Genomic DNA, 15886 nt, shown 5'->3' on the forward strand with positions numbered 1-15886 from the left:
CGTCCCCCGGAAACAGCATTTCTGTTGTGTTGTGACTAAATATGCAGCGTTTCTGAAGTTGTGTTTTCTTAATCTGCACCGCGTTTCCGAAATGTAGCGCTTGTGTTATCATCCTGAATAGTGTTTTCTGAAATTGTATTGCATTTGCACCGCGTTTCTGACATCTTGCGCATGTGTCAGCATTTTGACGTATTGTTTTGTGTAGTTGCGATTGTTGCATTTTCATATTCCCACTTGTGGATTTAAAATGTCATTGTAGCATACACCCTCTAGTAGAATGTTTAATCATTGTCAAAGCATTCAAACAAGTAAACAAAATCTATAGTTCAGGCTTTTGCCTAAACAATAAGAGATTTACAATTTACATTACAATAAGAGATTTACATTACAATAAGAGATTTCTCATGGAATGTGCTGGCAATGCTGAACGGTATGTCAAAATGAATATATGATCCACAGAAGACTATGCATTACATAACCTATTAGTAATGGCAAAATAGCTAATGGAAAATAGTTTTAAAAAAATCTCCCCATTAGTTTGCATTAGTGTTTGTTGGTAGCCTTTTTTTTATTAGTGACTTAGCTGAAAAGTGTTCAAATATGATATTGTGATTACTGAGTTGATAAAAGTCCTGTGTACAAATCAAATATAATGCAGTTATTTGTTAAATAACTTTATAATGGAGGATTTGTGAAGGATTTTGGTCCAATACTTAACAGTATCTTACATGTATATCTTCGGATCTGCTCTGTTTTCTTATCAGTGCAGTAGTGCTTTCTGGCTTTAATGAAAACCCCAGAACAAATCTAAAAAAAATATTTGCTTTAAAGGCAAATACTCTTTTGCTCCTCAGTTCTTAGAAAAGACCCTAAGTAAAAGGTTTTCATCCCACCTAAAGACTAAAGAGTATACCTTCTCTGGGCTTGAATTATGATTTCAGAAGATGAGGGGGTATATACCTGAAACTTCACTTTATGTGACTTTTGCAGGAACAGTAGAAACCCTGGTCCCAGGCAGCTTTGCATCTCATGTTTTTAAACATGCAACAGTTCTGAGTTCTGATCTGAACATGCAACAGCCCTCTGGTCCTCAGCTGGAGGCTTCAGTACTGCTGCTCTTACTACTGAGTTGCTACAGTGCATTCTAACTCCATTCCCAGTGATCTGTTGTAATGCATTATATTGAAGTCCATATCTTTTTTTTATGTCCAACATCAAGACTAGCTGGCTGAAGCGTGGATCGAACGCAGTGCTGAGCTTTAAGCTGAAAAGCCATGTTGTGCAAATTGCTAGAAATAGTGTGAGAAGCAGTTAGCAGTGAGAGTAGATTCTGAAGCGCTGTGGTCATTTCCTTATTCCAGTCTGGGTTTGGTCAAATATGCATCAAAGGGAGGCCTCTGGTTAGATCTTCTTTCGGTCACTGGCTTCCGAGGCAATATTTTTCTCTGTCCCCAAGCAATGCACTCCCTCCAGCAACATGGGTGTCCCATGATGGCGGTCTGGGAAATACAGGTGAAGACAGTCACAGCATGGTGAAGCTGACACACTTGTGTTTTCTGCACACAGCGCTGTATGTAACTCATGAACAATCTTCACTGCCTCACTTCTACCTTAAAACATAGGCCACCAGTTATGAAATGTATTCAGTGTATTCAAACTATCTCTGCGGTGACCTTATTTTTTGGCTAAGGAATTCCTAAATTTCAGCTTTATCTTTAAGAGCTTTGATTCATGCAGACAGTGCATCTAGTCAGAGATACCCTAATATTTTAGTAATAGATACTACTACTACTAGATGTCATAGCAAGGACGGAAGATATTCCACAATTGGACCAGTTCCTGCATGAACCACTAGGAGGAGGTATTGTCTCATTCATTCAGTCACTCCAGGTACAGTGTACCGCCAGTTGTGGCTGAAGCCCAAATGTGAATCAGGATTGTTAACAGCTTTGTCAGATGAATAACCAGCCATTGAATCCCAGCTAGCACACACATGTGTGTGCGGTGTGTGTGTCTTACCCATCACTCGGGCCTGCAGTCTAACTCTAACACTACTGTCCCGTCTGCTACGGTTGACCAGTGTGAGCTCCTCCTGTACCACTCCTTCCTGTTGTGCACTGTACTCACACACAACCTTCATGCCCCCTAAAGAGTGAACAAGGGGACAGGCAAAAGGGTACAGAACCTGATTAATGAATGGCATTTAACTTCTTAAAGGCTAAGCATCAACTAATATGAAAGTGTCAAACACATAAATACTAACTTGCGATTATCGATAGTTAGAAAACCTTTTTTAAAACAAACTTAAGGAATACGGCTTTAAAATTTGTTTTGCCTCGCCCGCTGTCTTCGGAATATGTCATAAACATCCGTGTGACATAAATGATGTTCAGCAACTCAAGAAGTTGAATTACAGAAAGGTGTGTTATCTTGTGTTATCTCGCTGCAATATTTCAATGTACAGTTGGACACATGTGCACAAATGGCCAAAAGATCCCAAAATATCCAGAAATTGAAAAAATTTGTCAACTTTAAAAGGGCACATTGGGAAGGACCATGCGCTTGCTCCGTCATCTGTACGGGATGGGCTCACATGACTGGACCTTCAGACTTGCTTTTCCAACAATATGGGCATATAAAGAAACTAACATTAGCTAGCCTTGCTAAAGTAGCTAGCTATGTTAGCAGCTAGCTGACTTGCTAGGTTTGGTGCCATACTAGGATAAAACCACGTGCTTGTATTACGGAGACTTATAACTAACCTAGAGTATCTTGTGAATGCTAATTTGATATAGATCGCTTTTACAACAATGACGATGACTGAACATCTGCGTTTGGCTAGCTAGCTATAGTCATTAATAGCTCAGCAAGGTTTCTAATGTTCGTTATGTAAGCTACGTTTCCCATGATTCAGCTTATTTCCAAACACTTGAATGGTTAACTTTGTCAGTTTAAGTTTTTTCAATGTACGATGTCAGCACTAGAAATTCACTGTAGTCAGCCACGCAGCAATGAAAGTAATTTTAATAGATACATTTTAAGGCTACACACATATGATTAACCTACCAAAAAGACGTATTATCTATCTTAGCTAACCTAAGACATTGGTTATTAGCAAGAGGGAGCACTGCTAACTAACCTAGTTAATCTAGTTCACCTAGCGATATACGTAACAAGCTAGTAAAATGCTATAATTGTTAATAGATAAGATTAGTAAAACTTTTTTGCTTTTAGGATCACTTTTCAGTAATGGATAACTTAAAAGCTTTTTACCAGTCAGAATTCCCATTTCTGACTACTGGGTCAGGTTGTTCTCTGGAGCATCTTCTCTTTCTGGCTCAAATCTAAATGCTTGAATTTCACTTATAATATACAGTCACCCCCCACTGTCACAGTAGATTCTCAATCTTCATCAAATTCAAAATTTCTTCAGAGTCTGAAGAGTCTGGCGCTGTTCACTGTTGCCCATCAATGGCATCACTTGGCAACTTTCTGGAGCTACATCGAATTTTTCCATCAATTTACAGGAATTCGTCATTTTCAAAGAAATTAACATGTTATTTTCATTTTAATTCACATATACATTTTTGCAGTAGCTAAGATAATTTGACATTTTCAGGGAGGTCCATTAGTGCTTAGGTTTTAAACTCTAAGGTTGTTATTTCGCTCTTTTTTTAAGCCACTTTAGTGGCTAATGGCTATTTAGGAACTGCATTAAGAAAATCTATGTATGTATTAGGGTAAATGAGATCTAGAACCCACTGGCAGCTCCTTGAAATGTTAGGGGTTAAATAAAATTAATCTCTTTTTAAAAATTACTGCCAGGTGGAAAATTAACAGTAGAACACCAGGACACAGGAGCAATAACTGTCATACATTGACAGTTTTGCTGAAGGAAGACTCGATGAAAGAGTGAAAGAAGAGTGGGACTACTGGTCGTTCCCTATCATCTACCACTCAGCTGGTTGTCTGGACTATTCCAAGAAGAGACAAGAAGAGTATTTAAGTTAATGTGACACTGGTGTCAAAATAAGTGCCCATGTATTGACACCTAGACATGCATAAACAAAAGATTAATCAAAGAATTTTAAGATTGAATTAATGAGTAGTGGCCATTTGAAAAGAAAAGGAATGAAGAAATTAAAAACTGAAAAAACCACCTTGTGTCAAAACAAAATTCACTGACACCTAAAAACATTTTTAAATAAATATAAGGGCATTGATGTTTAGAGAAATATTTAGGTGTTGAAAACTGGGTAAAAAAAAATTATTATTATTATTATTATTATTATTTACATTTATATAGCACCTTTCTCAGAATCATGGACGCTTTACAGACATATCTTTTACAAACACACTGATGAAATCACTACAGGTTAAATCACTACATATTTTGAATCAGATTGTGCTAATTTCTCATTTTATCTTTGCTGTGCTTATGGCTTTAAACTGCTTTCTGTCATTGTGTCAGTTCTGAGACTGATTTTTTTCAAATCTACGATTAGTGGTACAATTTGTCTAGTATGGCTTTAACAGTTCTACACTTTGAATTAGGAAAGAAGGAATGTTTGGTAACTGACAATCGTAGCCTATAAAACGGGACATCCTTGTTTTAGTTGAGAGTTGGCAGAAGTTTGGTATTGTAGTTAGTGTTGGACGGCATTTGTTTGTTTGTTTGTTTTGTTTATGTGCCGTTCCTTCAGTAACAGCTCATTTCAGAACCTGGGCCAGCATGGTAAGGTGTACCTTCAGGGCGTGGTATGATGCGGGTGGCTCGTAGGCGGGGCTTGGGTGTGGTCCGCAATGCTGGCGAGAGGGAGGTGTCTTTGCCCAGAGTGGGGATTTGTGGGAGGGAGAAGATAATCTTGTATTTATGATGGCTTCTGAGGAATCCTGCCTACACACATGGAATTTGAGTCACTGCCACGCACCATCATCAAAGTCATGGAATTCACCTATAACTAATATTACACTCAAATAGTATTTCACTAAAATCTCACTTAAACAGATTCTTGTACGAAGTGTTTGGTGTTAAACTCTCCATGTTTTTGTGCCGACATAAAGACATGTAGTTGATGTAAAAAGGAAGACTGGTTAGAGGTTTGTGGAAATGCTAGAATGTGTTTGCCTCCTCCCTCACTTTGACCATGTAAGCTCCATCTGGTTCTGCTACAGCAACGATGACCTTGTCCTGCTGTGTGTCTTCACAGGTCTCACTGAGAGCATCCGCCTCTGTATCATCAGGGAAATGCACACCTCCTCCCTTTGATGTCGAGCCTTTTGGATTGAGGGAGGGTGGGAGGGAGAGCAGAAAGAGAGAGAGAGGAAGGAACAATCACAGAGAGAGAGAGAGAGAGAGAGAGAGAGGTTAATAATAATGAAGGGTTAACAAACTCTAGTACTTATTGTTTCCTGCATGTGTGATTGTATAAGATGGACCTTATGTATTTTGTACTTGTAGGCATCAGCATTGATCCCTGTGTTTCTACAGTATTCTAGTTCATTGGTATATTGGACTCTAACCTACTTTACTGGCTAGGATGTATTCTATGAGGAAATGAAAAAGCACTTTTGTAAGTTGCTCTGGATGAGAGTGTGTGCTAAATGCCATAAATGTGTGTGTGTGTGTGTGTGTGTGTGTGTGTGTGTGTGTGTGTGTGTGTGTGTGTGCACGCACATATGTATAGTTTACTATTGTGACAACAGGTTTAAGCCCGATACAGCATCTAGACTACACATGCAGTTTAGAAGTAAAAGAAGCAGTCTGTACTGTATTAGTCTAAAAAAAAATATATTCACTCAGCTAGAAACTAACACACTGGCACAAACACATAGTGAAAAATGATAGTGACTTCCCTTTCCCTAGGTTTACACATACAGGTGAGGTGCCACTCATTTATGCATGCACACATTCAATCACTGCCACACTGACTTTTCCTTCTGGTTGCCATGTCAACAGGGCAGGGTGCAACCTCAGTGGGAGAGCATCTCTGGCCTGCTGCTTACTGTGCCTCCCCTGCCAGGAGAGAAAGAGAGAGTTATTTTCCACCCCCAAGACCAACCCACTGGAAAGTGCAGCACAAAGCAGGCATGCTAGTCAGGACAGAACACAGCTGCAAAACTAGCAGCTGCTTTGAATGTCCAAGATCAGACGCTAGACCTTTCCACTGTGCTCAGACAACAGGAGCATATACGGAGATGTTCCGAGCTGAGAAGCAAAGCTCAGAGTGCTGTGGCTATAGGTACTTTAGAATTATCACAACTGAGTGGAGCAGTGAATGTTAAACTGCTATCCAAGCAGCACTGAAGAGAAAGATGCTATGATCAGCATAATCTGGAAATAACTGGGATAGGAATGTCGTGTGGCAGGTTTGCTAATTATTTATAAAATGTGTTTGAATCCCACTGAGGAGTCGTTTAGAATGACATTTTGTAGCATCGGCCAATCTAAATTATTCACACAACACAGTGAAGCTGAGTCAGTGTGTTTAGCTGAATCTGCGTAGACCGTTTGGGCTTTGGGGTTTAGACGTGTTGTAAAGATAGCTCAGCTGTACCTGCTTAGCCACAGTACGGCTTACGTCCGAATCACGGAGCTTGTTTACACGTTGCATTAACATGCGTGATCGGATCAGGTTCGCATTTCACCTGACCATATGAAAAAATGAAAAGTGTAAACACAACCAGGTCGCACTGAGATCGGATCACAAACCACAGTCGGAGATGTTAAAGATAGATCTTGGCCACATTTTATGTAAACGTAAGCGGAAATAACTTTTTCATTCATCTCGGCTCTGACATGCTGGAGGAATGAATAAGGTTTACACAACTCTACTGATAGTTTAAGATCTAACGTCGGGCGTCCCAACAGTGCAGCTAACGTGAAAGCACGTAGGCCTAGAACATCAAGCGTCTTCATGAATAAGTTACATAATTTAGGAAATGTAAGCGTATAAAAGAAAATGTAAATGTATAACAAACTTCAGTTTTATTATTATTATTATTATTATTATTATTATTATTATTATTATCAAATTAAGGCGTATTTGTGGCTGCAAAAATTAAACGGGTTGTCATGAAACCTCAGCGTCCCACAAAGCGCCGTCCTACAGACAGACTAAGGAGAACAGCGGGACATCAAAAAACTGTTGGCGTGCCAGTATGGTCATAACCAGTAGTGTCATGTTTTTAAATTTCAATACTGAATATTTCCGCGCATATTTGTATGTGATGGGTGTTAAAGAAACAATTTTGACTTGCTAAACGCCATTGTAGATTCAAATAATTTAAAACGACAGCTGACCCGAGCAACGTTTGTCGCAACACCGTTATTAAACCTTCAAAAACAAAACAAAAACGCGTTTGTCGCAACACTATCTGCATATTTTATAAAAGACGCAGAGAAAGATTCTCCTATCCCGTATTCATACACATTTATTACGGATAACAAAATGTGTGTTAGGCAAGCAAGTGGCTTTATAGACCAAATGGTCAAGGATGCATGTCACTTACTTTGATCGATCGGTAAAAAGCAGGAGTGTGCTTGATTCCAGGCGCTCCGTTGGTGTCGGTATCTCTGTCCTCCTGCGCGCAGGTTATACAGCATCTCTGACGCGTTGCATCAGTTTCGGAGATGAGACTCAACCATTGGTCGTGGGGGTCCTGTAGACGCTCACATAAATCATCTCGGGTCACACCCTTAATTTGAAGGATTGGTTTCTCAACAAGATACGTGTATACGAATGCACAGTCTGCAGCAGGAAAATGTTTAGTGCATGAATGTATGTTGGTAATAAACGCCACCAAGGTTTTTAATCCACTGAACCACCAAATGTTACCAAATCTTCATTAAACGCTTTCTTTAAATATTTCTAACCAACTCCATATGAATGTCTGTTTCGAACCAACAGCAAAAAGCAGAAGCACCAGTATTAATGCCTAAAGTGAACAATCAAGAACTGTAAAATTACACTGGTTTCAAATCAGCATGGATGCGTAAGTAAGCCCAACCGGTTTTTGTTAAGTGTGATCGTGATTATTGTGGTTGTAAGATCACTGAACATTTAAGTCTTTTGATTTTTTCCAAAGCAATCTTAAGAAATGAAAATGTAAAAAAAAATATGATAATTTGATTTTGTTTTTAGTGCAATTTGTATTATTTATTTTTACTAAAAAATCAAATTTTGGAGACCCTCACTAACTTGTGCAGTAAAAAATAATTCCACAAATTAAGTTATAATTATTGCAGCATACATTCCATTTCATTGTAACAAATTTGCTTTACCTACTGTATTAAATAGAATTTAACTGAAAAGCATTAAATATTTTGTAGGCAAGAGTCCTAAAATGCCACATAAATCCATAAATCCTTCGGATACACACTGGAGATTTTACCCAGCAGACAAGGGTATTTTGCTCCATTATTGGCCTATATCTCATACCAAGTACTTCAAACAACTGCATTTTACCTTTCATATATGACATGCTTTGGCACTTCATATACTTTATCACAATTCATTGTCATCTTCTGGTAAATGGTTGTGCAGTAAGATGTAAGTGTTTGAACATATTTAAATTGTTCTTTGAATAACACGCACACACACACACACACACACACACACACACACACACATCACATGTACACACACATGCACAATACACATTACAGGGATAGGCAGTAGTAAGATGCCAGGGCTAAAATCAAACCCCAGTATACAGCTATACAGGAAATAAAAGTTTTTCACATTGTAAGAAATTAAAACACAGCCAAAAAGTTCCCAAGATGCTTTCAATTAATGAGACAACCATTTGTCTTGCAGTTTTTTTCAGAATTGCTTCAGTAAGCTTGATTCACAGGGCATATGATGAGGGGGTCATAGTTTTTACCTGATTTGTTAGTACAGGGGCTGAAGAAAGGGTACAAAACATCAGTAAAGGAGTCCGTGTAGGTGAAAATATCTGTGTTGTTATCTGCATTATAAAAAGACACTTGGCCGCTCTCATAGTCAACATAGATGGCAATCTTCTGAGGTTTGAGGTTTATAGATATCGGTGTAGGTGGGTCAGTGCGGAAAACATATTCATGTTTGTCACGTAAACTCAGAAACCAGTAGCCATTGGCTGGGCAAACGGAGATCTTCCCTTTCCGGTTGATGGAGCGACTGGCAACCCCCAAATCCCAGTCCGTTTTCTCGCCCACTTGGACCTCCCAATAGTGGCGGCCCGAGCTGAAACCCTGTTGACCGAGTACACACACCACACGGTCAAAGCGCTCGGGTATATCTGCCACAGCATAGTAACGGTCGCTACAGTGCACCTTCTTGCAGTCTTCTGAGATCAGCAGCCGTGGGTGGGCAGAGTCTCGATCTAGAGTCACATCCACTAAGAAAAGAATGAACAGGGGGTTAGACATGTTGCTCAGAGAAATCAGGAAACCTTTACATTTTTGGTGGTAAAAATATCTGGAAAATGTTTCATTAAAAAAAAAAAAAGATGTATAGAAATTAATAGAATTAACTCTTACGTGCATATTCTTGCAATTTCTGCATCTCTACAGGCAAAAAAACAGATATGTCTTTAAATGTTAACATGCTTCACCTCTAGTGATTGCTGCGATCATGAAAATGTGCTATAACACTGCAAACCTGCATAAAGTTACCTGTGAAGGTCTATTTCACACATATGCAGAGTTAAATACTCAGGTTAACTGACTTGATTTCTGCTTTAAACAACAGAGTTCCTCGCTTCACTGTCCTATACACTTCACCCATTAGATCTGTACTATCCTATGCACATCACCCATCAGATATGTACTATCCTGTACCCATCACCTATCAGATCTGTACTATCCTGTACACAGTACCCATCATCGAGTAGAAAATGGGTGAAACATACGTAGCTGCTGTAGTCCAGGTGAGTTCATGGCCGAGTCCAAACCTGCAGATAGGAACAAGCACATACAGTGTTACATGAATTGTTAGGCCAGGGGCGCATCTGTGAGCATGCTATTCTTTTGGAAGGGATGAAGTCGAGCAATTAGGACAGCACAGAAACACATGACATGCATGAAACACATTACACACATGAAGCACAGGACACACTTGCACCACAGAGTGGGAGCAATCAAAACCAAAGCTTCATTTATGCCACATATTACATTTAGAAATTAGTTACATTTCTCCTTTTGCTGAAGTAATTCTGAGTCAGTTATAATAAGACGAATAGGTGTTGCAAGCTCACATATGTTTTTATGCTAGCAAATACAAGCCTAGCCACAGATCCTTTCATACTGACATAAAATGAGATAAGATCAAGGAATATAATGAGGTTTGTAGCAGTCAAACGGTAGTTATCAGTGAGGTCCGAGTGATGCACTGCTGATGCATATATGCAGAGGACGTAGGAGGAGCTGCTCTAAATAAACATAAACAATCTATCAATCCTTCCTTTGCACGCCTAATTTTAGAAAATGTTGCTTACATTTTACAGTTTTTTTCCAGTATGGTAAGTGGAGATTAATAAATATCAAGGGCATCTCAAAGAGCCTATAGGTTTCTGTGGTAGGGAAACTGACCAGTTAGAATCAAGATATAAATTCTGGAACACTGCTCATGTCTCGTAAAAAAAAATAATAATAATTTAAAATAAAAAAATAATAATAATTTAAAAAGCTAAAAAAAAAAACACAAAGGAAGGAAAACTAAAATCTGCCTCCTTCTGTACTGATAACCAGCCATATTCAGCTATAAAAACAGCTACAGTTATATTCTGGAATCTTTTAGTGTGTGTAGGTCTATCGATGTTTGGTAAGTACAGCTTTACTATCTGGCTGGTTAGGTAAGAAAACTAGTTTCAGTTAGTATGGATTCACCCATCGTTCACACCAGACATTTATCAAATGGACAGCCACTGTGCATATATTAACAGGCTTACTGTCAGTTTACCCAGCTCCTAACCATTAGCTGTGTTCATTGTGGTTGGGGCTTTATTTGCACTAGGAAGACAAGACTGTGGCAGTGCATAAGGTAAAAGCCAAACAGTTAGTGAAGCATGACATAATATAAACTACTGTCTACATCACTGTACTTGGAGAAAAATGGCTCATCACTAAATGGATTGTTAACTTCACTACTAATGAACATCTTGCCTCTTTCTGCCAGAGAGCCTCTCATTCATGTTTTTCTTTATGTGAAAATAGTTTAGAACACTTCTGTCTCACAGGTCTGCCGGAGGCCTTTAAGCACTTCCTGGAGGCTGTCAACCATTTGAGTGACATTCCTCAGCACTGCTCCTGCTGTGGGGTCAGGGGTCAAGGTCACTGATTTCCAGGTCTTCATCTGAGGAACACTACAAAGGGATGGATAGGTCTGCAGAGAGACAGTGGGGCAGAGAGAAGGAGAAGAAGTGAAGATAGAGTGAAAGAGAGATTAAACAAAAAGAGATATGATAACCCCTAGAGGAGGAGATGAGTATATTAATCAATTAATTAAATTAATCAAAAGTGTTGGAAAATGCACCAATTTAGACTTTTTAAGCCTAATTGATAATAAGTATATATACTTCGCAGGAAGAAGAGAAAAACAAGACTTCTCTTCACTGTGTGACTCAGAGCAGGACGATGTGGAAAGCATGTCGTGTTGTTTGGGAGATTGCAATTTCCCTCTCTTGATTGTGGTTGTTCTTCTTAGCAAAGGCACTGACCCTGAAGAAGTTGAAGTGGTCGTTGGAGCGAGCAAGCTGTGCTATGGTGTCACTCCTCTTCCTCAGCTCATCAATCTCCAGCTGCAGGTCCTTGATGAGGGCCTGGGAGCGGAGCTCTGCAGCCACACGCCCCACCTCCACCACCTCCAGCATCTCCGCCTGAGTCCGGTCCACCGCACTGACGAGAATTCGGAACATGCTCAGTGTTACCTCCACCTCCTGCTGTGCGTTTGCCTGATGGTGGGGGGGGGGAGAAGGAGAGAGAAAGAATGAGAGAGACAGAAAGACAGAGAGAGAAAGCAAGAGAGATACAGTGTTCAATTTGTTGCTGCAGTATTCTTTACTATTCATGCTCTATGACCCAAGCTTTGGCAATACAAATGCACCACTGTTTGTCATGGCAGTAAAGCACTTTGAAATGAATTGAATTGAACTGAATTGAGAGAGAGAAAGAGAGAGAAAGAGAGAGAGAGAGAGAGAGAGAGAGAGAGAGAGAGAGAGAGAGAGAGAAAAGCAAGACAGAAAGAAAATGTGTTTGAGGAAATTTAGAAAGAAATTAAGATGAGAAATTAGGAAATGAGAAACCATGGTTGAAACAAAATGTAGACAAATAATTTCAGAGCTACTAAAAAAGCATTGTCTTCTAGTTTGGCTGTTGCCTCATGATGTCGAGATACACACCTGAATGTCGGTCATTGTATTTTGAATTTCCTCAATCTTCTTTTCTCTGGCTGCAATTAATCCCTGCACCTCTGCTTCTACAATCCCCAGTTGAGACTGAGAGACAGAGATTATGACAGATTATGACTCATTCACCTACACAGCACCCACTGTCCGCCACCACGCAAACTCTGCTGGAATATCACAGCTATCCGCAACCTCCACCACGCACACCTGTGCTTGGATGACACGTGCCACTCACCTTTTTAATGTTCATCTCTCGTGACGCCGGCACCACACTGTGTCCATAATGCTCATGTTCCAGGCACACAGCGCACACACATGTCTGATCAGTCCTGCAGAACATGTCCAGGACCAGTCCGTGCGAGGCGCACTGTGGACCAGCTGAGCCCCCGGCACTGAACGCACTGGGGCTGCACCTCCTCTGGAGGGCGCTGTATGGTGGAGGCTGTGGCGGGAGTGGTGACGATTCCAGAAGGTTCTCGCTGGATGACCCTCTCTGGAATCGGTTCTTCATCTCGGTCAGCAGTCTGCCCGGCAGCTCGCCAGGCCTGGCTAGGCCTCGTGGCCTCTTCTCTGGGCTGGAAGGGGACTGCAGGGGGCCAGCGGCACCGCCCGCAGCTCCTGAGCTCCCAGCCATGCGCTTGAACTGCTCTGTGATCTCCTTGAGCGTGTGGTTGACGTGGAGCTCGGGTCGCTTGCGGAAGGTCTCCTTGCAGAGCGGACAGAGCCACGCCTTGCTCCGTGAATCCCAGTACGATGTGATGCAAGCCAGGCAGAAGCTGTGTCCGCATGGCGTTGACACCGGGTTGGCAAAGATGTCCAGGCAGATGGAGCAGGAGAACTGCACCTCCGACAGGGATTCCACAGGAACAGCCGTCATGGTGCACGTGGGAGCGAACTGAGGGATTGTGGGATAGAAGAAGCACAAAAATAAGTAGAAGCGTACACAGAACAAAAAACAACAACAACAAATAAGTGCAAGAATCAACATCCAGGGTTGAAATCACTTTAACTGTGTTCATTTTGGCCCAGCTGGATTTATATATTCATGAGTGTTACTGTAATTCAACATTGGGGATTTTGCTGAGTCAGATTAGCTACATTATGGTTAATTTACGGTTGTTGCTGAATTCATAACAAGATTCAAGGCAGCAATCTTGTTTTGAAAACTTTCCATATTCAGGAGGTTCACACACTTTACCCAAAAAACTCTCCCTGTGACATTGAATGTGTTCGTGGAGACCCTGGCTTTATTTCAGAACTGCATGAGCACCTCTCTGCAGGGCCTGTGCAGAGCTCAGGCTTTACCTTAGAACCTCAGAACCATCACCAGTGAGCTCTCTGCACGCACCAGAAGCCAAGCTTCCGCCAGAAGGGTCAGACCTGCCCTGTGGTTCAGGTGACAGTACTTTTATTTTCACAAAACACGTTTTTTGGGGGATTATATGCAGTAAGCAACCAGGGCCAAGCTGAATGAAGAGTGTTGAAATTTGACATGTTCCTTGTAGTCACGTCACAGTATTAAGACTCACAAGATACAGAAAACAGTTTTCAAGATTGCATAAATGTCTGAAACTCTGGAATGTAGCCAGACCTGCCACGAACCCTGCATACAATACCTCTAAGGACTGACATAGCACCAGCCCCCCCCACCAACTTATCAGAATCTATATTTAAAAAGATGCAAGTGCAAAACTGATTTCAGATCAAGTGGTGAACACTTAAACTTTTTTCAAAGTGAAACAGTCAAACTGCAAAAATGCAAAGTCATACCCACTATAGCTGAGTCTGGCTACAACAGGTCTCAATTCATCTAATAGGCAACTGTAAAACTAGTACAAAAAGTGAAAGGATAAGCTTACCAGTATGTGTGTTCACTTCCAACAGGCCAACGAAAATACGGTTTATATTCTCCCACACTCTTATGACTATCTTTTACCGTCTTCTGACTCTCTCTCTCTCTCTCTCTCTCTCTCTCTCTCTCTCTCACTTTAGGTCTCTCTGTCCCTTTGTCACTCTCTTTTTTTAAAAAGAGTTGATAAATGCTACCCAGCATTCGTGTCTGTCCCCTTCACTTGTTTTCTTCCCAACCTTTGAAAGTATTCTCTCTCTCTCTCTCTCTCTCTCTCTCTCTCTCTCTCTCTCTCTCTCTCTCTCTCTGTGTGTGTGTGAAGCTACCAGCTAGATTCTCCTTCACTGCCGTCCGGAAGCTCTGTTCTGGAAGTGCTTGGCTTGTTTTTAAGAAAGCTTAGGGAAGATCTTGTGAAAGAGGGTGTGTCAACATACCTCCGCACACAGTGTGGGAACACGCACACACAGCTGGTTGCCCATCCAACGCCCATCAACGAGTCAGACAGGTATAACCATTCATACTGATCTCCTTTTTATCTCTTTGTGTATGTCTCTCTCTCTCTCTCTCTCTCTCTCTCTCTCTCTCTCTCTCTCTCTCTCTCTCTCTCTCTCTTGCTTTTTAGTTTTTTATTGTTCTTCTTGCTATTTGTGTATTTAAAATACTAGGCATCATTATTCTTTTATATGTGGTAAAGCCCTGTGGGTCAAAATACATTGGTCTAAAAGTGTTGGATTTCAATTGTCTAGTCATTAGGTGTTTCTGGTTTCACCTTTTTCTGCCATTTTTGATCATTCCAAGCACCTTGGTGGACAGTGAAGTTAGTCATTATATGAGTGTATGGTGACATAATATGGATGTATGGTAAATATGGATGTATGGTAAATAAGACACATTAGAAGGAACACATGAGCTTTACCTTGAAGTAAAAAAACACTAAATACTTTAGGAAATTTTGTGTTATAATTAGTTGTGCAAGAAATAATAACATTTGAGTAAAACTGAAAGATTTACACTGGAGCTGTGCGAAAACATAATGGCCCGAGTGCTGCAGGGCGAGGAATAGGACACACAGGCTCTTTCGATGCAAACAGACGTTTATTAAACACGCACAAATAGCACTGGCACTCACAGGAAACAGGTAAACTGAACACAAGTAACAGCTTACAAACATAACATGCAAACAATAACGCGAACATAAACGGGAACAAGAATAATGACCGACAAAGACGCACACTCCCACAGAGGTTTAAATACACAAAGACATCACAAGAATAACCCGGTGCTGGTATGAGCTAACAAAAAGGGTGTGGTTCAAACAAGATGATGAACTCCCCCCCCCGCGTCCTTCCCGGAACTGCGAACTCCAGGCTGCCATGTACACATATACACAAAAATACACATAACACTTGGCAAAGCCTAGTGCCCAGCCAATACCAAGCAGGCTAGGAGCTGCCAACAAAGGAGGCTTCTCAGTACTTGAGGAGGAAAGGCAAAGTCCATACCTCTCCCAGGGTAGTCCGATAACGCTCTGTGGTGGGACCACCGGCTCCGATGTGCAGCAGCGACCACCTCCTCAGAGGGACCCAGCCTGAACACAAGACATCTCATACACAAATGCACCGTGGGTGCGCACAACGAGTAGATGTGCCT

General features: G+C 40.9%; 2 protein-coding genes across 2 annotated transcripts; both read right to left on the reverse strand.

Annotated features, from left to right (window-relative positions):
• Window positions 1-263: 263 nt before the first annotated feature.
• Window positions 264-7676, reverse strand: si:ch211-151p13.8 (UPF0687 protein C20orf27 homolog). Its single transcript, XM_027023640.2, has 6 exons — window positions 7513-7676; window positions 5933-6016; window positions 5141-5277; window positions 4747-4897; window positions 2020-2145; window positions 264-1499 (listed from the first exon to the last, which is right to left on the reverse strand). The coding sequence occupies exons 2-6, from the start codon at window positions 5949-5951 to the stop codon at window positions 1402-1404; spliced, it is 531 nt and encodes a 176-aa protein (XP_026879441.1). The 5' UTR covers window positions 5952-6016; window positions 7513-7676; the 3' UTR covers window positions 264-1401.
• Window positions 7677-8774: 1098 nt separating this feature from the next.
• On the reverse strand, window positions 8775-14321 carry btr01 (bloodthirsty-related gene family, member 1). The gene is made up of 8 exons (XM_027023637.2): window positions 14247-14321; window positions 12623-13282; window positions 12382-12477; window positions 11701-11934; window positions 11219-11366; window positions 9895-9936; window positions 9524-9550; window positions 8775-9381 (listed from the first exon to the last, which is right to left on the reverse strand). The coding sequence occupies exons 2-8, from the start codon at window positions 13262-13264 to the stop codon at window positions 8837-8839; spliced, it is 1734 nt and encodes a 577-aa protein (XP_026879438.2). The 5' UTR covers window positions 13265-13282; window positions 14247-14321; the 3' UTR covers window positions 8775-8836.
• Window positions 14322-15886: the final 1565 nt, after the last annotated feature.

Source organism: Electrophorus electricus, chromosome 9, assembly GCF_013358815.1.
Source record: "Electrophorus electricus isolate fEleEle1 chromosome 9, fEleEle1.pri, whole genome shotgun sequence".
NCBI classification, from domain to species: Eukaryota; Metazoa; Chordata; class Actinopteri; order Gymnotiformes; family Gymnotidae; genus Electrophorus; species Electrophorus electricus.